Source organism: Suncus etruscus, chromosome 14 (assembly GCF_024139225.1).
Source record: "Suncus etruscus isolate mSunEtr1 chromosome 14, mSunEtr1.pri.cur, whole genome shotgun sequence".
Lineage (NCBI taxonomy): Eukaryota > Metazoa > Chordata > Mammalia > Eulipotyphla > Soricidae > Suncus > Suncus etruscus.
In genome coordinates, this window is record NC_064861.1 from 42,313,650 (window position 1) to 42,335,414 (window position 21,765).

At 39.3% G+C, this 21,765-nt stretch overlaps 1 protein-coding gene across 1 annotated transcript in view; it reads right to left on the reverse strand.

Moving 5' to 3' along the window:
- The window catches only part of N4BP1 (NEDD4 binding protein 1), a 58,479-nt gene that overhangs the window by 15,633 nt on the left and 21,081 nt on the right, over positions 1-21,765 (reverse strand). Inside the window, exon 2 of the mRNA XM_049786062.1 lies at positions 9,178-10,865. Within this exon, the coding sequence (XP_049642019.1) occupies positions 9,178-10,865 (1,688 nt within the window). The remainder of the gene's footprint in view (positions 1-9,177; positions 10,866-21,765) is intronic.

Below are 21,765 nucleotides of genomic sequence, written 5' to 3' on the forward strand. Positions count from 1 at the left end.
GACCCAGGTTCAATCCCCAGCACCCCCAAAGTCATCAAAAGTTATCCTTGACTATGGAGCCAGGAGAAAGTACTGAGCATAGTGGTGTGTGACCCCACAAAAAAAAAAGAATCAAACAAATTTCAAATGAAGAAAAAACTTTTATTATCCTGGGGAGTCTAGCAGGAGGGGGTTTGGCAGGCCACCGCCATGCCGGAGGCCTTCCTAACCAGGCCTAGTGGGGGTGCGGGACTTGGGTAACCCCAGCACCCCTCTACCACTTTGCTCCAGATCTCCAGGGCTTCCCCGGGCCACATGCCTGGGCAAACCGGTGAGTTGGGCCCCTTGGTGGAGCTTGAAGGTACCCTAGGCTTTCCCCCACTTAAAATTTGAGGTTAACTTAAGCTAATATGCATGTACATGGAAATGTAAAAAATACTATGCCTCTAGTGTTTAAGGAGTTATGTAAGTTTTATGGCTTTAGATTGCCTTGTGTGCTGTCAAGAAATATTATAATGTGCTACAATCTGGGGACTTGAGGGACAAAGTAATTGTTCATGGATTCTGTTTTATTTATCTTAACTTTCTTTGGCTGAAAGTTCAAAGTTAAGATATCAGCAAGGGGACTTCTTCTGAGAATTATGTTATGGCTGATTGTCCTTCCACTGTAACTTTACCTTGTCCTCTTTCTTTGCATCGTTTGTTCTCATAATTCAAAATTAAAAAATTAAAAAAAAAATAAAAAAGAAAAAAAGAAAAAAAACAAAACTTTTATTATCCTTCAGCATTTATTTATAGCAGTTTAAAATAAAAAGTCTGGGGGCTGGAGATAGCACAATGAGTAGGGCATTTGCCTTGCACGCAGCCAAAGAGGGTATCCCTGATATCCCACATGGTCCCCCAAGCTCACCATGAGGGCAGAGCTAGAAGTAACCCAAGTACCACCAGGTGTGACACCCAAAAAATGTCTACAAATGTGTAGGTGTTAATCTATTTGCCTACCAATAGGTATGGGGGCACGCAAAATTCTAAATTGTGACCAGATTAGCATAATCCATCTTTACTGCTTCAATAGCTTCCTGTTTTCCAGAAAAAGCCTTGCCAGGATTCAATCTCAGCCAATCCCTGCCAGCTTCTATCAGACTAATTTTGATGTGTAAGCCACAAGGACTCTTAGATCCTTAATAGCACTATTCTATACAAATCTACTTCCCTCCTCCACAGCTGACTAGTCAGTCTAAAGGGATCAGTGATCTTGCCATCTCACTTCACTCTATGCTGTGCTGCGCTGCTCTTTTACCTCTACCCTCTCCTTGTCAAATGCCTTCAGGACTTAATTTCACTCCCTTCATTCTAGACACAGACCATTCAGCATCCCCTTTCTATCCTAATTTGCTGTTCTCTATTGTGCATCAGAATCATGAAAATTAGGGTCAGAGAGATAGCACAGCAGTAGGGTGTTTGCCTTGTAAGCGACTGGCCCAGGACCAATAGTGCTTCAAATCTCGGCATCCCACATGGTCCCCAGTGCCTGCCAGGAGAGATTTCTGAGCTGAGAGCCAGGAGTAACCCCTGAGCGATGCCGGGTGTTGCCCCAAAACAAAACAAAACAAAACATAAAGAATCATAAAAATTAGGTTAATATGAAATAAATTTCAATTTCTATAACAGATTAAGGAAAACAAACACTTAAGTGAGACAGAGCCCGAGATACACTGCTAAAGAGAGAATGACCTGAAATTAAACCTAGTTTCCTGACACCCCAACTAGACCTTTTCTAAAACTCCACAGTGGTATAGCCCCAACTAAACCTACATTCCCACACAACAGAAATGGGCCAGACATACAACAAACATCCAGAACAGTTGTTCAAAAAAACCCTTAAATAAGAGATATGCTGGTATCCACTATACATCAGAAAACAAAGAAAGAAGTAAACAGACTTATTCTTGATGAAATAGTTCAGCAATGCTTTTGTTCTAAAAGTATTAGAACACAGCAATTATACAGCATTGTATTTGCTACTGGAAAGAACTGGAGGGATACTTTTGCAGAGGTGGTGTTTTTGGTTTTGTCTTCTTTTTTGTTTGGTCTACCCAGCAGTACTATAAGGGGGCAGGGGAGAGAGCCCTCTAGTCCTTTGAGCCACTGTCTTGGCATGGGGTCATTTTCTTTCTTAACCATAAAAATAAACCGTTCCAAGTGCTTATCAGAAAGGTAACCTTGAGTGAATGTCAACCATACCCAAAAGATGAAAATTCAAAATAAAACAAAAAGTCTGCTAGTTTTATAACAACCAAGGGACATGTAAAGTTCTGAAAAGCAATCCTCCAATAGTTTATCAAGTATCTCCCAGGCCCATTACATAGATATAAATGTATATTCTTTCTTCTGTTTCTTTGCTTCTGTTGCCTCAAGCACTAAGCATATATATGGCCCCATAATACCAAACAGTAAACATAAAAATAGTTGTCACTTCATAACCTAAAAAATATCCACAAGCAAAGAAAAATTCAAAATTCTGGTGAAAAATACTGGATTTACCCAGAAAATAAACCGCTAAGAGGCAGTCAAGCTTAAAATATCCTAAAGGGGCAGAAGCAATGGCACAGCAGTAGGACGTTTGCCTTCACGCAGCTGACCAAGGATGGACCACTGTTTGATTCCTGGTGTCCCATATGGTCTCCCAAGCCAGGAGAGATTTCTGAGAGCACAGCCAGGAGTAACCCCTGAGCATCACTGAGTAATTCCTGAGCATCAGTCATTGGGTGTGGCCCAAAATAAAAAATAAATACTAAAAGGGGCTTGAGCCATAGTGCCATGGGTAGAGAGCTTGGCTTACACATGGCCAACCTGGGTTCAATCCCTGGCATTGAACTGGGGTAATTCCTAAGGGCAGAGCCAAGAGTAATCCTGAGCACAGCCAGATGTGACCCCAAAAGAAAATATTCTAAAAATAGTAAATGGGGTCCTATGTTTTTCTTGGGAGAAAGGGGGATGAGAGGGATTGTTGGAGCTGTACCCACAGACATTCTGGAGCTATTCTTGGCTCTATGCTCAGGAATGATCCCTGGCAGAGCTCAGAGGGACATATGGGGTACACAGAAGCCAAGCCAGGGTCACATATGAAGGCAAGTGCTTTACCTCCTGTACTACCTCTCTGACCCAAAAAAGAGGGTTCTTGACCTTCCTGCCTCATCTAAGTCTGGCCAGGTAGAAATGTTTGTGATTATCCCAGTTTCCTAGCCTATATACAATTAGATCAGCATAGTTTTAAGACCACCGGTCTATTTGACTCACAGATAAAGTATTATCTACAGTTACAGCACTCTACTTCTGAGAAAGTAGAAAGCTCTAGGGATTCCAGCTCCAAATACAGAGTAAACTGTCATTTAACAAGTTGTATTATGATATGGCTGTTCATATCACAGTAGGCAGTCACTAGATGGAATACCCCAAACAAGATGTATCATGGAAACTTGACAGACTCGTGATAGAAATGGACTCAGAAAGGTCAACATGCAGAAATAGTGAAAACTCTTTCTTTATGTGGGGTGTGGTCATCACCACATCCAGTTATGCTTAGGCTCTGTGCTCCAGGATCACTCCTGGATCACCAGGGTTTACAAGGGATCAAACCTGGTTGAACCCAGGTCACTTTATGCAAAGCAACTGCCTTCTCCTCTGTACAGTCTTGCCGGTCCCTGAAAAATCTTTTGAGTTACCCAGAAGAGAGTTAACTTCCTTCTGTAGCATCTACTTAATGAAAATAGTTAGGGAAGCTTGATAAAGCAACGCATATTTAAAAGTTAGAATGGCTAAACTACTGTTTTGGCAAGGTAAGGAGCAGACTTCATTTTCATGGAAAATGATCTACACATATAAGTCAGGTGATCTACTGCTGGTTTCAGATTGACAGAGTTCACTGAGTATTATGTGGGCAGTGCTATGATGTCTAGCCATGAGCCACAAACAATTTCCATTTACTCATCACCTGACTCATTTATGGTAATAAAGGGGGAACTACTTTCCCAACTAGTCAGACCAAATGAATAAAATTAGTAACCAATGCTGCCAAGAACTAACCATGCCGACCTTGATTTCTATGAAAGTGAAGACTATAAAGGACTGATAATGGCTGTAAAGTGATATTAAGGACCAAAATCTAATCTGTGTAATCATGTATAATATTCTCGGTTTGCTTTGGGACCGTATCAACAATACTCAGGACTTACTCCTCAGTGCTTCGGGTATCATTTCTGGCAGGGCACAAGGGACAATATGAGGTATCAGGTTGTCTGCTTGCAAGAAAAGAGCAACCCTACCCACTGTCATTTCAAGTCATTTCGTGTTATATATAACCATACAAAACTGCTATCTTCAAAAACAAAGTACAGTGCATGACATATGCTGGTACTTCAGCTTTTAAGATTTTAAATAGTTTTAAAACTAAATAACATTACAAAGAATACAAATAACCAGTGTTAGCATGGTTTTGTATGTATGTGGGGAAAGATTCCATTCACTGTTCGTGGGAATGCTAACTGGACCAGCCTTTCAGAAAACAATTTGAACATACTTCAAAAACCAGGAATTGAGCTTCCAATTATGACCAGCAATTCCAATTCTTGACATCTACACAGATGGCCCAAAAAACTCTTCAGAAAAGACACCTACACCCCTATGTTCACTGCAGCATTATTCACAATAATCCAACTTTGAAAACAACCCAAGTGTCCAAGAAGAGATGACTAAACTAAGAAACTACGGTACATTTACATGATGGAATACTGATGAAGAAAATACTATTGATAGCATGTTAGGTAGGCCAACATGAAAGCAGGAGATGAAAAAGACAACTGAGTCTAAGTAACATACAATAACCATGGAATGCATCTGAATGCCTTGGTAACTGGGAATGTGCTCCAAATGTTTAATCCTTGAGATGGTCTCTCCCTACTTCACAGGTGAAAGTTTCCGAATTTCTGCTACTGTAGTCTCCCTTCAGCTGTCTGCTAATATCCGACCCCATCAGAGATTCCATTAAAATGAGCTCCTAACTGAGTTGAGTAAAAGCTCTATTAAGTCCGCTGGTAAAATAGAGTTCTCACACTTCTCAGGATATGCCACTTGGGTTTTTTGTTTGTTTGTTTGTTTTTGGACCACACCCAGTGACACTCAGGGGTTACTCCCGGCTATGCACTCATAAATCGCTCCTGGCTTGGGGACCATATAGGATGCCAGCGTCGGTACTAGGCTAGCAAGGGCAAGGCAGAGATGCTTTACTGCTTGTGCCACCACTCTAGGCCCTGTCACTTGGGTTTTTGCTGGCTCTCAGTAAAAAATTTCTAAAGCAATACTATTTGGTTTTATGAAAAGATGAAACCATGCAATTCACTGCTACATGAATAGATCTAGTGAATATTACGTTGAGTGAAGTCAGGAGAACAGAAAAGAATCTCTTTTAAGTAGAATGTAGTGGATTTAAGTTGATTCCCCAGTGTCTCAGATGACCCTCCCAGCCAGGAGCAATTTCTGAGCGCAGAGCCAGAAGTAACCCCTGAGCATCACCAGATGTGGCCCAAATCCCTCCCCTCAAAAAAAAGGTTTTTCTGAAGTACATAATTTCTGCTTATTCTATACTCACTTGCATTTCTTATTCTTTAATCAACAATTTGGAAAATCTTCACAAAATAGATAATAAAAGGATTCACATTATTCACAATAAATCATTAATTTATAAATAATAAATCATTAACTTGATATCATAAAATTATATATTATATATTTAAATTATCCATGATAAATTTTCTATTATCATTTGGTGGAGAAACTAATGAGGAACTGGTGCTGAACTTGGACTGTTGATGACTGAAAACTGCACTTTATAGTTTTACTTAGTGTTATACAACTATATTTGCTGGATTTTCCCTCAAAAAAGAACGCCAATAAAAAGTGACAATAAACGAACAAAATTACTTAGAATCAAAGACAAGAATATTACAAGTTGTTACTACCTATAAAATTTAATATGTGAAATGCCATTTTCTTTTTCTTGACAGCAAAGTAACACACTCTAAAAGAATACCTGTATTTTTGAAAATATTAAAAATATGGTTGGACTGGAGCAATAGTACAGCAGATAGGGTATATAAGTTGCACATAGCCAACTTGAGTTCAATTCAAAGAACCCCTTGTAGTCCCTTGAACCTGGCAGAAATGATCCCTGAGCACAGAGCCAGGAGTAAGACCTTAGTACCACTAAGTGTGCCCAAAGATAAATAAAACAAAAAGGAAGCAAGTGAAAAAAATAAATAAAAACGAGGCCAGAACAAGAGTACAGCAGGCAGGGTGCTTGCCTTGCATACAGCCAACCTGGGTATGATCCCTGTCACCTCAAATGGTCCCCAAATCCCAACAGGAGCAACTCCTGAATGCAGAAGCAGGAATAATCCTTGGGCTCCCAGTTGTGGCCCCCAAACCAAAACACACAAACATCACAAACACAAACCAAAAAACTGGCTGAGAAGATATACTGAGATGTCCTTCAAAACATAAAAGCAGGAGCTAGAGTGATAGTGCAGTGGTAGGGCGTTTGCCTTGCACGCAGTTGAACCAAGACAAACCACAGTTGGATCACCAGTGTCCCATATGGTCTCCCAAGCCAGGAGGGATTTCTGAGCGCTTTGCATTACCCCTGAGTGTCACCAGTTGTGGTCCAAAACCCAAACTAAATAAATAAAATAAAATAAAATAAAATGTAAAAGGCACAAGAGACAGCAGGTGGAAAATAAAAAATGTCTGAATATGATGTAAAAAAATTGGGCATGAGATAGCCAGTAAAACACACAAACACAAGAAAATCCAAGGTCAATCTAAAATACTATTTTTATATTTCTTCTTACGTATCTCTAAAATTTCTAATAAATTAGCAAAATAAAACCAATATACAAGTATTTCAATAATTAAAAATATGTTAATCTTATCAATATTCCTTTCTTTTTTCCAATCAAGTATTTCTTTACTGCTTTATTTTTTTGGTTTTGGGCCATACCTATCAGACTTGACCAACCATATTGTGGTGCCAGGGGTTGAGCCTACCTAGTTTATAGTTTAGCCATGTGCAAGGCAAAAGCCCTACCCATTGTGTTGTGACTCTAGCCCCTCATCAAGAATTTCTAAACAAAATCAGAACATATGTTAATCTTTTAGAATTCTTAAGAATGAAACAGTGGGGCTGGATAGATATCATGGAGGTAAGGTGTTTGCCTTGCATGCAGAGGGATGGTGGCTCATATCCCGGCATCCCATATGGTCCCCCGAGCCTGCCAGGAACGATTTCTGAGCAGAACTAGGAGTAACCCCTGAGTGTTGCTGGGTGTGGCCCAAAAACCAAAAAAAAAAAAAAAAAAAAAAAGTAATGAAACTGTTTGGGGGCAGGTGACAGTACAGTAGGCAGGGCACTTGCCTTGGACATGGCTGACCAGGGTTTGATCCCTGGCATCCCATTAGGTCCCCTGAGCCTCAGGAGTAATTAATCCCTGGGGAGGGAGGGAGGGAAGGGAGGGGAGGGAAAGGGGAGGGGAGAAAGGGAAGGAGGAAAGAAAGGAGGGGGGGGAGAGAGCGAGAGAGAGAGAGAGAGAGAGAGAGAGGGGAGAGAGAGAGAGGGGGGAGAGAGAGAGAGAGGGGGGGAGAGAGAGAGAGAGAGAGAGAGAGAGAGAGAGAGAGAGAGAGAGAATGAGATGGAGGAACTAAAGAAATATTACAGTGGACAGGGCAGTTACCCAGCACCTAGTGTGGATTCCTACATAAAAAAGAGAAAGAAATGGGACCACCAAAACATACTGAATAATTTAGTAAAGTACTTCAACTTCTCACCCTGTCCAGGTGCCTATTTTACATGAAACACTAGATCTTTATGTCTACTCTAAAATCAACTGAGTAACTGAATTTGGAAACTGAAAGATTACCTAAGATTTGTTGAAATGGCAGGATAAAGATGTTCTTGGGAAGCCAGAGTGATAGCACAGTGAATAGGACGGTTGCCTTGCATGTGGCCAACCCGGGTTCAATCCCCACACCCCATATAGTCCCCCAAGCCTGCCAGGAATAACCTGAACGTCACTGGGCGTGGCAAAAAAAAAAACAACAAAAAGATGAAAAATGTTCTTGGAACAAAGAAATGGTAACAGAAACTAAGCAGGGTAAAAATGGGCCCCAAGATCTCACAGGTTCTCATGACTCCACACTTTCAGTTTTCTTAGTCAATGTACTAAATCACCCTTTAGAGAGAGAGAGAAAAAAAAAAATCAACAACCCAATTCCACACCAGAAGTAAAAAAACAGGTTAAGGTGAAATCTTGACCAAGAGAAGAGGTCTATAAACATTCTGAACTGACAATTTAGAAAAATGATCACTGTCAAAATAAAACTCACAAAACCCAATAAAAACACACCTATTATCAACATAATACATACCACTTACTTATTATTACACTGCAGCAGAGGGCCCCCAAATGTTTTTCCTTCCTTTTTTTATTTGATTTGATTTATTGATTTTATTTGAATTTATTTGTTTCACACCAAAAGTGCCCAGGTATTATCCTAGCAATATTCAAGGGACCCCATGGGATGCTGAAGATTGAACACACTAATGCCTTCCCACAGCCCTATCATTCTGGCCCTGAGTATCCCAAATTTAAGGAATAAAACAAAATATGTCGCTCAGTGACCTGCTGGAAATTCACCAAATAAATCAACAGAAAGCATCCTTCAATTGAACCCAAAACTCCAACCACCACTTATATGGCTCTAGTGCCCCCACTGCACCCATTTTGAGAAAGAGTTCCATTACATAAAGACTTCAAAAAATATTTCCTTTGCTAGCACTCAATATTCTGTATCAAATTACATACTGTATTTCAAATCTAATGATGTAAATCCCTATACTGCTTATTACTCAGTGATAAGCAATCATATGTGAAAAGTAAAATTATCCTCTCTTCCTGGGAAACATTAATTTTCAGCAAGGTAAAGCTTTTTCCAACTCCAGGGCTATACAAAATTTCCCCTCTTAAATGTTTGTTTTCAGAAATGGAAACAGAGCAACCAGTCACATAAGGGTATTCTTACAGATATTATTTTGAGACATGACTTACAGCCTTATCTAAAATTAAAAGCTATAGAAAGTAGACTTACGTAATTGCAACATTGCTCCCATCTATAACAATATGTTTCAAATCTGTTCTCCCTGGTTCATTTTTTAATTCCAGCTTGTAGGGTATTTTCAGGGTATCTCGAAACCTCTGAACCCCTGTAACTGAAGAATCAATATACTCAGAAGCTCCTGCAAACCTTGCATCAGCAACTGAAGGTAACAGTTGGGGCAGAAGTGTCGGTGGAGAAAGAGGTGGACAATTTGGCTTAGACTGAGGAGAGTTACAAGGTCTCAAACGATTTTCACCAGCAGTCTTCATATTTGAAGGCAAGGGATCTCCTTGTTGCTGCAAACCGTTTTCAGGGAAAACTGAAATTCTGGGCTGGTGACTTGAGGCTCCTCTTGAAACAAAACTGACTTCTTTGGGACTTGATGGGGCAACAGAAGTTGAAAGACCATCAGTTTCAAGGTCTATGCTACAAGTGTAGCTCTGATTTGAACTCTGTATTTCTTGCTTCTGATCTACTGGCACTGTCCTAAAAGTATTCATTTTGCAATTTGAGGTACATGGTTTTGATTCTGCTTTGAACGGTAAGTGAGAGAATCGTTCTATCATATTTTGCTGTGTGTGACTTTGTGTTTTCTTTGGAGTAGAATCTACTGAAAGCTCACTTACACTGCTACAAACACTTTTATTTTTGGTTTTATTTGTCTCAGTATATATAGTACCCAGTGAAAATTCTATGTCTTCCTGGAATCGTTTATTTTCTTTTTCAATTTCTTCTAAGAGCAGTAGTGGTTCCGTAGATGGTCCATAGTCCCGAATGACTTTTTCAACAATTTCTTGGGAATAGCCCATGGTTTTAAAGAAGTTCACAAGGATGTTATATTCCATTTCTTCGGTAGTATCTTTTACATCTGAATTGAAATTTTCAGGATCAGCAGAAGACTCAGACAGGTCAATGATTACATTTCCAGATGGTGTATTACCATCATGTAAAAGCTCCCCCTCTTGAATATTTTCTAATGAAAACTGTTTCTTGGTATGTCTTTCTTCAGAATCAGAAAATCTCCGTTTGTGACAGGTTCTATCATTAGAAAGTGTCTCTTCTTCTAGAGTTAGACCATTTTCTGGAACAAAAAGTACATCTTGTGAACTGGAAAAAACTGTATCCATTTGTTTTGTAAGCTCAGAAACAGGAGTCCCAGCTTTATTTCTTGCATCCTCATGCAAAACAACTTCATCTCTGGAAATACTCAGACCTATGGCAGCGTTCTGTATAATCTCTTTTTGTTCAGAATCTTGAACTTCAGTGACATCATCATTCCCTGTTTCAAATAAGTTCTCCTCACCTTGCGTGAGTGTCAAAAGTTCTTTTTTTAATGAAGTGGGCAAAATTAACAAGTCCATTGTATAACTATCTGCGTGAGCTTCAACAAATTGTTTGAATTCCCTTTTGACCTCTGATTCTTTCTGACTGCTGGGTAAATTCTCATTATTCTCAAAAAGCTTTACAAATTGCTGAATGTGACTCCGAGCCATGACCACAGCTTCAGCACTTCCCCTGATGCCAAGAAGTCCAATGTCCAAAATGCAGAGGTCTGCACAGGTGTCTTGAATCAAGCTCTTTAGAAAGAGACTCTGGGCCCCAACAAAAATACAGTGCATGGCCTTTGGATAACATTCTCTTTCTTCTAGTTCAGGTTCACAGATTCCTTTAATATATTCCTATAATAGAAAAAAGAAGATTAAATTACAAAAGCTCCACAAAATACATGTTACAAATATAATTATAAATGCAGAAAAGTCAAAGACATGCTAACACTGTTGTAGAACCATTTCTTCAACAAATTATCTTTTCTCTATTGCACTGCTTTTCCAACTTTGTCAAAAACTCATTTACAGAGTCTAGAAAACTAGCAGAGTCAGCTGTGTATAAGACATGTAAGTGCCCTTGAAGAATGGGCACTACATAAACTGACTTCCATCTTTTGTGTATTCCTCATTCTATTTCTAACTAAATATTTGTTTATTTTGTGAGGAGACTCCTAAAATGGTACTCAGGGTGTAGAAGGTTGAGTCAGTGGTTCAATGCCCAAGGATGTGATGCTACTTGATGTATCATGTGGTATCAGGATCAATATGAGCAGGTTAGATGCAAGGTGATCTAACTCCTGTACTACATCACTGTCCCCTTTAACACCATACATTTTGTTGTGATTATATATCTTGAAACTATAGGTATTGCTCCCACTTCTTTTAAAAATTTAACTATTCTAGTCCCTAAATGTTATCTTGTTAAATTTACACCCAATGTCGTAGACTGAAGCTGTGCTCTAGATTTTATACACCCCACCGGACTATTTCAGAAGACTTAAAGTGGATATGTATATTTCTCATATATTTCTTTAAATATATTTCCTTAATAGGTGTTTTGGGGGAGGGGGTTTGGGGTCACACCTGGTGCACGCAGGGGTTACTCCTGGCTCTGTGCCCAGAAATTGCTCCTGGTATGCTCAGGGGACCATGAAATACCGGGAATCAAATCAGGGTCTGTCCTGTGTTGGCCACATGTAAGGCAAATGCCCTACTGCTGTGCTATCTCTCCGGCCCCTCCCTAATAGGTTTAATTCTTATTGTCTATTTCCTTATGTAGAGGTAGTTTTTTCCATTCCTTTCTTTGGATCTGTTTAGTAGGAAATGCTAGTAGTTTCTCTTGGGTTGAGTTCATGTTAAAACCAGGTTATAGATTGTTTAGCTTATTATATTTGGCCCCATATGCACCAGTAGTATCATGTGGCACTGTTCCTTTTTGCATAAGCACATGAAAATGGGAAAATCTTACATATAGAAACAAGTTCTTATCTAATATGAATAGGAACTCATACATTTTATATTGGAGTGAGGCCTTTCACCCTGATCATTTGTCATAATTACTTGGTTTAGGCTTCATATGATCAGACAATGGCCATTCATCGCTGGACCTTGGATCCCACCTATGGAACCAGCAGCATGAATCAAACTTCTACCAGGTAAGGCACTAATGGTGCCCTGGCAGAATTTGCTCCAGAGTGGGTTCATATGACATTCTGATGACCTGAAAATAGCAACAACTTGCTTTCAGGGCAGGGTTCCCTACAATGACATTTACAAGTGAGATGAAGCCAGAAGACACTCCATGACACCATGACTTAGACATAGGATCTATGCAAAAACCAGGATCACTAACTACAGAAACCTGATTGCAACAACCATGATTAAGAAGAACTTTTACTGGAACCACAAAGAAAAAAACTTTGGGGTTAGACAACTTAGTATGCCCAGAACCCATAGTTGGTCTTATGACAGGATGCTTCATGGTCAGGGTCTCCCTGTTTTTAGGCCAAAGGTTTATCCTTTGTATTTTCCCCAACTTTTGTTGTGCCTATGCAAAAAAAAAAAAAAAAAAAAAAAATCTGCCACACATACATGTCTTTTTTTCTTTTCTGTTTTTAATTTCTTATCTTTTACTTAGGAGCTCCCACCTTTTTCATAGAATCTTGGCACATGGATTACTTTCTTTTACCACATATTCCTGCATTTTTCTGTAAAATTAAGAAATAAAGTATAAAGACAGTATGTGGGCCAGGGGCCAAATAGTCTCAGGTGCATTGGTGGAGAAAAAATAAGGACAGAAGTAAATATCCATGCCAAAGTAAACAATAATAGAATCAAGAGACCTAAATTTTTATAATGTAAACTTAAATGGGACTATTATACTAGCAGGCTAGGGGTAAAGGGTGATAGTACAGGATGCACTCTGGAAGCATTGGTGGAAGGAGGTCGATACTGGTGATGGGTGGGAATGGCCTAGACTCATTGTGTATCTGAAATTTAATTATGAAGAACTTTGTAGATCACAATGGTTTCAATAAAAAATTTTTTTAAACTTCAGACCCAAAGTTTTGAACAATTACTCTGTTATCTATGGGGGTTGAATTTGAATCACACATATCCAACTATGCTGTATTCAAGTTTCAAAAGTTAAATGCAGTGCCAGAGAGCAAATAAGTATTGCTATATTGTTAGTATGTACTACTAACGTCTACATGTCCATAATTAGTGTATAGAAAAAAACCTTTTTATTTTTTGATACTGATTATCCTGTGACCTTCCTGAATTCATGTCTGGCACTAGGCTATTTTCCTTATAGACATCTTAGGATTTTCTTTTTTCCGTTTTGTTTTTTGGGGCCAAAGCAGTGACATTCAGGGCTTATTCCTAACTATGCGTTCAAAAACTGCTCCTGGCTTGGGGGACCATCAAGGATGCTGGGGATCAAACCGAGGTCCATCCTGGCTCAGCCACATGCAAGGCAAGCACCCTACAGCTGCACTATCATTCCAGCCCCTTCTTGGGATTTTCTATGTAATTACGTCAGCTACAAATAAATCTCTTTAATCTATAAAGTCTAAATTTTATTTTCTTACCTTATTGCATGAGGTGGTGTGGGAAATTGTCCCAATCACCCCTTTAATTAAAAACCCTAAGTTTGGGATAGTCTTTTGCATAAAACAAATTTAGCTTAGCCCAGGTATGGAATAAGTTCAGGATATTAATAGTAGTTTAGACAATCAGGAGAGTAAGATGAGACCAGACAAGAACAGAACAGAAAATTATCATGACTTTGTATTATAAAGGTACTTTTTAATTGATTGAGTAAATATCCCACCCTTTGTTCTTAATTGTACCAGTTAAAGTTTGATGTGTGTATTAACTGTCTTTCAATTATCTGTCAACTGAAGAAATAGCTCACATGTCTGGAGCAAGGAAGACAGGGTGGAGGAACAGAGATTTGTGTTCAAAATTGCTAGCTAACAATTTAGCTTGCAAATTGGACATGCCAGTGTCCTTCTGTTTCATTCTATGCCACTGACCTGATGGACAGAGGTCAAAGATGGCAATCCAACTGTCTACTAGTACACTGCCACAAGTTAAAAATTCCATCATTATAAATGACAGTGCTATGAGAGCTGTCAAGCCTCATATCTTCACAGTCTAAGGGAAAATATCTAGTCTTTCACCATTAAGTATCATGTTAAGATTACCATATTTTCCTTACAGAGAAAGTTAATACTGTTATTTTTTTCAGGAACAAAATTGAGTATGAGGATCAGAGCAATATCACAGCAGTAGGGTGTTTGCCTTGTAAACTCTATATGGAAAAGTCAGTCTCACATCTACTCTGGACTGCCATCAGCAATAAGGCAACCTGAAATGAAGAGGTTTCTTCTGCATATAAAGAGTTTCAAAACAATGGGGTTAATTTTCTAACTGATACTAGGCAAAGCCTACCTATGTGCATAGTCTTCCCACAACATAGGGTTCAAGGGATCATTCTGATTTAGTATGGAACATAAAAAAAAGAAAAAGGTCTGGTGTGGGAGGCTTTGTGTTTTTTGGTTTTGTTTGTTTTTCCTTAGGCAAATAAGTATTGAGGAAATTAGAGGGAATTCCTTGGCCTAGGAGGTACAGAGTTTCTCCACCCTTGAAGCATACTGTCATAGCTATAGGTTCCATACATGCTCATTGTCAAACCCCAAGGTCTTTTTATGGTACCAGGAAACTTTCTGCTCAGCTGTGGATGACAGTCTTTTGTGGCTAGATATCTTGGTATTTCAATGGGCCATAGGACAATGTCTAAGGATAGTCTTTTGTTATGGTTCTAGAAGATCTGTTCAATCACACTTCTTGTAGTCAGTCTTCTGTAATCAGTGATTCTGGTTTTTGCATAGATCCCAGAATCTGGGATTAGAGATCTTGGTTTCTGTACAAATACTAAACTGAAGCATAGGCTAGGATCTTTCTTATTGGTCCCCGGAAAACTTCTGCCCAGTCATGGTTGTCATAGTCCGTCTTTGTAATTAGTGATTTTGGTTTTGCACAGATCAAAGGACAGCATGTCTTCTGATTTCATCTTACCTTTAAGTGATGCGATAGGGCAACCTTTCTTGGATCAAGTTTTTGCTTATTCCTCATTGTCAGGTTGTTGTATCAACCTGTACAAGTTGGTGTCAGAGCAGTATTAGGAATTTCCTAAGGGGAAATTGGTTCCTGGTGCTGTTGTAGGGAGCTGTATTGGGTCTTTATTTGGGATCTGGGGTTCAGGATTGGACAGTGGCTATCATATGAAGTTGGGTGCTCATGAACATTATTATAAAATGTAAGGGCTCTTATGCCTAGTAGATAAGAGTTTGTTTCTATACATAAGATTTCCCTTTTTTTTTAATTATGCCTATGCAAAAGGAAGAGTGTCATATTCCATTGTTGGTGCCTTTAGGGATAAGAATGACAGGCTTTACTTTCTCTGCCCTGTTTCTGACCTGGGTTTTTATTCTTCTAGAATTTTATACCAAGAAGAACCAAAACAAGTGGAATTGACATATATAAATGAAAAAAGATATAATAGAAAATAATTTACAAGTTTTTAAAAATTAAGAAATTAACCATTAAAAAAGAATGAAGGAGGCTACCTATTTCTTTAAAAATAAACACACTAAGCAGTATAACTACTCAGGTATTGAACATACAAGGAAAATAGAGACATCCCCATTAAGTCTTCTGAGATATTCTTGCAGAGGGGAGGTCCAGGGCACTTTTTCAGCCCACACCGTAGTGTTGTTGAGTTTGAGAAGTGGTTAGCAGCAGTGTAAGGGATCAGGAAGTGTCCTTGGACTGGTGTCCTTCTGAAGCTGAATCCAATAGCATGCAACAGTCTACATTTGGGGAAGGGGTGGTGAAAAGAAGGGCCACATAAAATGAGTCAGCAGGCTTAGTGGTTGTAATTTCTTGCCAGAGCATTAGATTTGGGACTGAGGGTGTTCTTTGGCTTTGGGAGCTGGGTGTTGACTTATTGGGGCAGGAGGTCAGACTTGGTACCTGCTAAATTAAGAGCTGAAGGTAAGGAGGGTTAAGTAGGGAGGGATAATGAATAAGGATTAGGGGGATGGGAGGACAGAGAAAGTTCTGAAGGGGGGAGGGATAATATATAAGAGAGGCTATATACAATGTAGGCATGGATTGTCTACAATATAGGTTTGGCTGACAAGGAGGAGTCCATTGTATACAAACTCATGCCCACATATAAACAGACATTAGAGATCTATTCCTCAGTTATTATTGGAGGCCTACCCCTAGGATGGGTCTGAGCACTTAATAAATAATTTAATTAAGAAAAGATAAATAGGGGCCGGTGAGGTGGCGCTAAAGGGCACCCTGGGTTTTCCCCACTCCCAGGCCGGCTGCGGAGATTGGCCTGGGGTGGGTCTTGAGCTCTAGTCCTTTGGGCCTGGGAGGGCCTTCCTCCCTTCCTGGGGCAGGATTTTCAGCCGGCACGGGCTGGCTCCTGGCAGACCTCCGTATGTGCCAGGGGCCACTTGGCCCGGCCTAGGGTAGGGGAGCCCGGACCTGGGTCACCCGACCCCCCCCTCTCCCCCTTTCCTCCGGATCTCCAGGTGGGTTTCTGGGAGGACCTGATGGGGCACCCTGGGTTTTCCCCACTCCCAGGCCAGCTGCGGAGATTGGCCTACGGTGGGGCTTGAGCTCGAGATTGGCTTGGGGGGTGGTGTTTGATCTGTGGGGTGGCAGATAGCTGGTCAGTTATACTCAGGCTGTCACTGGCAATTTCATACTAGTCTACATGATGCAAACCGCGCGGTGTCTGCCTTGCAAGCGCTAGCCAAGGAACGGACTGCGGTTCGATCCCCCGGTGTCCCATATGGTCCCGCCAAGCCAGGGGCGATTTCTGAGCGCTTAGCCAGGAGTAACCTCTAAGCATCAAACGGGTGTGGCCCAAAAAAAACAAAAAACAAAAAAAAAAAAAACAAAAAAAAAAGAAAAGATAAATAGATAGCTAACTTATAAATTAGGGGAGAAAGGAAAAAAGGATAAGAAGTAAAAAAATAATGAAAAAAGTAAGTGAAAGAAAAGAAAAAAGAAAAAAAGAAATTGGGAGGGTGCCTCTGAGTTGGGAGGTTTTCCCATTTCTAGACACTTCATCAATGACAGGGGTGATCTTTGTTTGCAAAATAAAACTTTCAGGGTTAGATAGTGGCTGAAGCATCTTAGGATAAGCCTCGTTTTCATGTGTCTACTGCTATGCAATATGGTGGTGAGGACTATGAGAGGTGCTTTCCCTGTGTAGTATCATCCACCACATCTTGTAAATCGAGTTTCCTTTCCTAAAAAGAAACTAACAGCATGGGCTTTATGTAACATAGATTGCATTTAAGAAGGAAAGAAGGGAGGAAGAAACAAGAATGAGTAGAGAAAAAGAATAAAAAAGAAAACAAAAAAAGAAAAAAAAGAATAAAATGAAACAGGATACTAGTAATTTGCAAAAACGTATTGATGAGTGGGAACCATAACATAAGCCTGCAGTGCACAGTTGTCTGTTTCCATGGTCTCAAAGGTCCTATACTTCAGGTTCAAGTAGAAGACATAAAGGAAAATGGGAAAATGAAAGTATTTTATCAATACATTGTCATAATGCATACTGTATCTGGTATCAAGTATGATTGAGCACCAAGTTGCAAAATTAGGATGTCCATCCTATTTTTCCAGAAACCACTATAAACAAAGAAGCTGAAGGGTTATTTTATACCTAATACAATTAAGGAATTAAAACATATTGTTAGTAATCACTGCAGTGTAAGTCCCTGGCTTCCTCTCATATTCTGCATCTGGTTCTGTGGATCAATACACTAGAACATTATAGAGCTTCGATGGCGAACCTGTGGCTCTTGAAGGCCTTACAGCTGGCATGCAGAAAGGTCCGCAATGAAGATATACGGTGCAGCGGGAGGCAAGTGTGCCAGTGTTGCTTTGCAGCTCAACTAGCAACAGGGCCAGACTGGCCATTGGGAGGACTGGGGATTGTGTGGCAGTCTGGGCACTCGGGCTCAAAAAGGTTAGCCATCGCTGTTATAGAGCTTTGTACTGAGAGGTCGAACGAACACTTGTTCACTCTGAATCACTATTTCCCTTGTTGGTGCTTTCTTTAGGGTATAAAAGATAGTCATGGCTTTGTATTTCCCGTCTTCTGTTTGATTTGATCCCTTTCCCTTGCTATACCCAGACCCCTATAGTATTTGGAGTTTCTACCATTTAGAAAAGTTGGAAGGAAGGAACAAAACAAAGAAAAGAAAGGTTAAAAAATAAGTATAGCAATAGGAACATTTGTGTTTCTTTATGAAGTATTGTATGTATATATGGTAATATTTTAAATACCTCAGATTAGAGCTATCATTCTATTTTTTCCTTCTTCTGGCTTACTTCATTTAACATATTTTCTAGATCATTCCATATTTTGTTGGACATCGATATCCAAATTTTGACTATTGTGCTGAGTGCTGTGATAAATAGTAGAGTGCATAAATACTTTGGAATGAATGTTCTTCTATCTTGGGGAGAGATCCCAGGAGTAAGATTGCTGGGTCATATGACAGCTCAATTCTGAGTTTACTAGGCACCGTACATACTTTTTTCCATAGGGGTTGGACCAGGCAGCATTCCTACCAGCAGTGGATAAGAGTTCATTTCTTACCACATCTCCAACAGAGATTATTGGTCACGTTATTTTTGATGCCATACTCACTGGTGTAAGGTGGTACCTCATTATTGTCTTGATTTGGATTTCCCGAATGATGAATGATGGTGAACATGTTTTCATGTGCCTATCAGCAATTTGTTGATTGTTCTCAGAGAAGTGTCTATTCATTTTTTCTCTCCATTTTTCTATGCTTTATTAGGTGTTTTGAAGCTAACCTTTCCGAGTGGTTTCTATATCCTAGTTATCAACACTTTTTCTGATGTGTTAAGTGCAAAAATTTTTTCCCATTCTATTAGCTGTCTTCTAGTTTTAACCAGTGTTTCTTTCACCATGCATAAACTTTTTAGTTTGATGTAGTCCCATTTATTTAGGTTTGATGCTGAAACTCTCACCAAACTCTCAACAAAAACTCTCAAAGACTTTTTTGATGTATAAGTCTGAAAGTGTCCTGCTTTTTTTTTTCAGAGAACTTTATAGATTCAGGTCTGATTTCAAGATCCTTGATCCATTTTGAGTTGATGTTTGTATAAGGTGTAAGGTGTGAGGTACGGATCAATCTTTAGTTTCTTACAGATAGTTATCCAGTTGTTCCAACACCATTTGTTGAAGAGACTATCTTTGTTCTATTTCAGGTTCTTGACACCTTTGTCATATATAAGTTGACTATATATTGGGGGGGGGGGTGTCACTGGGTATTCTATTCTGACCCATCAGTCTGAGATTCAGTCTTTGTTCCAATGCCATGCCGTTTTGATCACTATGGCTTTATAGTAAAGCTTCAAGTTAGGTAAAGAAATGCCGCCCAGTTTTTGGCTTTTCAGTATGTATTTGGCTAATCTGGATCTTAAAGTTTTCATGGTAGTGGCCTTTCACTTGTTTTGTTAGGTTGATGCCTAGATACTTCATATTTTTAGATACTATTTTAAATGGGATCAATTCCTTAATTTCTTTCTCCTCTGCTTCATTATTTGTATAAAGGAATGCTACTGTCTTTTGTGTATTGACTTTGTAGCCAGCCATTTTAATGTATTGGTTTATTGTTTCTAGGAGTTTTGCTGTGGACTCGTCAGGGTTTTTGATGTATATCATATTATTTGCAAGAGTTTAAGTTTTAGTTTTCTTTCCCTATTTGGATTCCTTTGACTTCCTTCTCTTGTCTAATTGCTACTTCTAGGACTTCTAAAACTATGTTGAATAAGAGTGAAGACAGTGGACAGCCTTGGCTAGTATCTGACCTTAGTGGAAATGCTTTCAGTTTTCCACCATTAAGGATAATGTTGGCTGTGGGCTTGTTATAGATAGCTGTCACAATCTTGAGGAAGGTCCCATCCAACCCTATTTTGCTGAGTGTTTTCATCATGAACGGGTGTTGAATTTTGTCAAAGGCCTTCTCTGCATCAACTGAAATGATCATGTGTTTTTTGTCTTTCTTATTGATGTGGTGTATAATCTTGATTGGTTTGTGTATGTTAAACCATCCTTACATCCCTGAGATGAAACCCACTTGGTCATGGTGTATAATATGTTTGATATATTATTGGATTCGGTTTGCAAGATTTTGTTGAAGATTTTTGCATCCATGTTCATTAGTGAGTTTGGTCTGTAGTTTTCTTTCTTGGTGGTGTCTGCCAGCTTTGGGAACGAGTGTGGTATTAGCCTCATAACAGAAATTAGGGAGAATTCCTGTTCTTTCAATGTTATGGAAGAGTCTGAGGATCAAAGGTAGATAGAATTCATCTGTAAAACCATGTGGTCCTGGACTTTTGCTCTTGGAGTGGTTCTTAATTACTGTTTCAATTTCCTTAGAAGTGACTGCCTGTTTAGGCTTTCTACATCCTCCTTATCCAGTCTCGGAAGATGATATTTTTCTAGAAACCTGTCAAATTCTTCTGGATTCTCTAACTTAACTGAATACGATTGTTCATAGTAAGCCCTCATGATGTTTTGGTTTTCTTGAGATTCTGTTGTAATCTCTCCCCTTTAATTTGTAATCTGATTTATTTTGGGGTCCCCCCCATTTTTCCTTTGTGAGTCTTGCCATTGGTTTATCTAACTTGTTTATTATTTCGAAAAACCAGCTCGTCTCATTGATTTTTTTGTATTGTTTGTTTCTATGTTGTTTATTTCTGCTCTGGTTTTTACTATTTCTTGTCTTCTATCTGCACTTGGGTTTCTTTGTTGCTGTTTTTCCAGCTCCTTAACCTGTTCCTTTAAGGTGTTGATTTTGTCATTTTCCTCTTTCCTAACATAGGCCTGAATTGCTATTAGTTTCCCTCTAATTACTGCTTTTGCTGTGACCCACATATTTTGACAATATTTCTTCAATGTCATTCGTCTCAAAGATCTTTTTATTTCTTCCTTGACTTTCTCTTTGATCGACCTGTTGTCGAGCAGCATGTTGTCTAATCTCTAGGTTTTGGATTTTCTCCAATTCTTCTTTTTACAGTCAATTTTGATTTCTATTGCATTGTGGTCTGATAGGATGCTTCTTACAACCCTTACATTTGTGACTTTGTGGAAATTAGATTTATAGCCTAAGGCGTGATCTATTCTAGAGAAGGTACCTTGTGTGCTTGAGAACATGTATTCTGCTTTCTGAGGGTGGAGGGTCCTGTATATATCCATTAGTCCTAGTTCTTCTAGTTTTTCAGTTGGAGCTCTTATGTCTTTGCTAGATTTCTGCCCAGTGGCTCTGTCTAGTGGTGATAATGATGTGTTAAAGTCTCCAAGTACTATCGTGTTTCCATTCATATGTTCCTCTAGGTTTGCGATTTAGCACCTTATGTATTTAGATGGTTTATCAGGGGTCCTCAAACTTTTTAAACAGTGGGCCAGTTCACTGTTCTTCAGACTGTTGGAGGGCCAGATTATAGTAAAAACAAAAATTATGAACAAATTTCTATGCACACTGCATATATCTTATTTAGAAGTGAAGAAACAAAATGGGAATAAATACAATATGTGGCCCGCGGGCCGCAGTTTGAAGACCCCTGGTTTAGATTGTTGTTTTAATTTAATTTAATGAGACTTAGTGTTAGT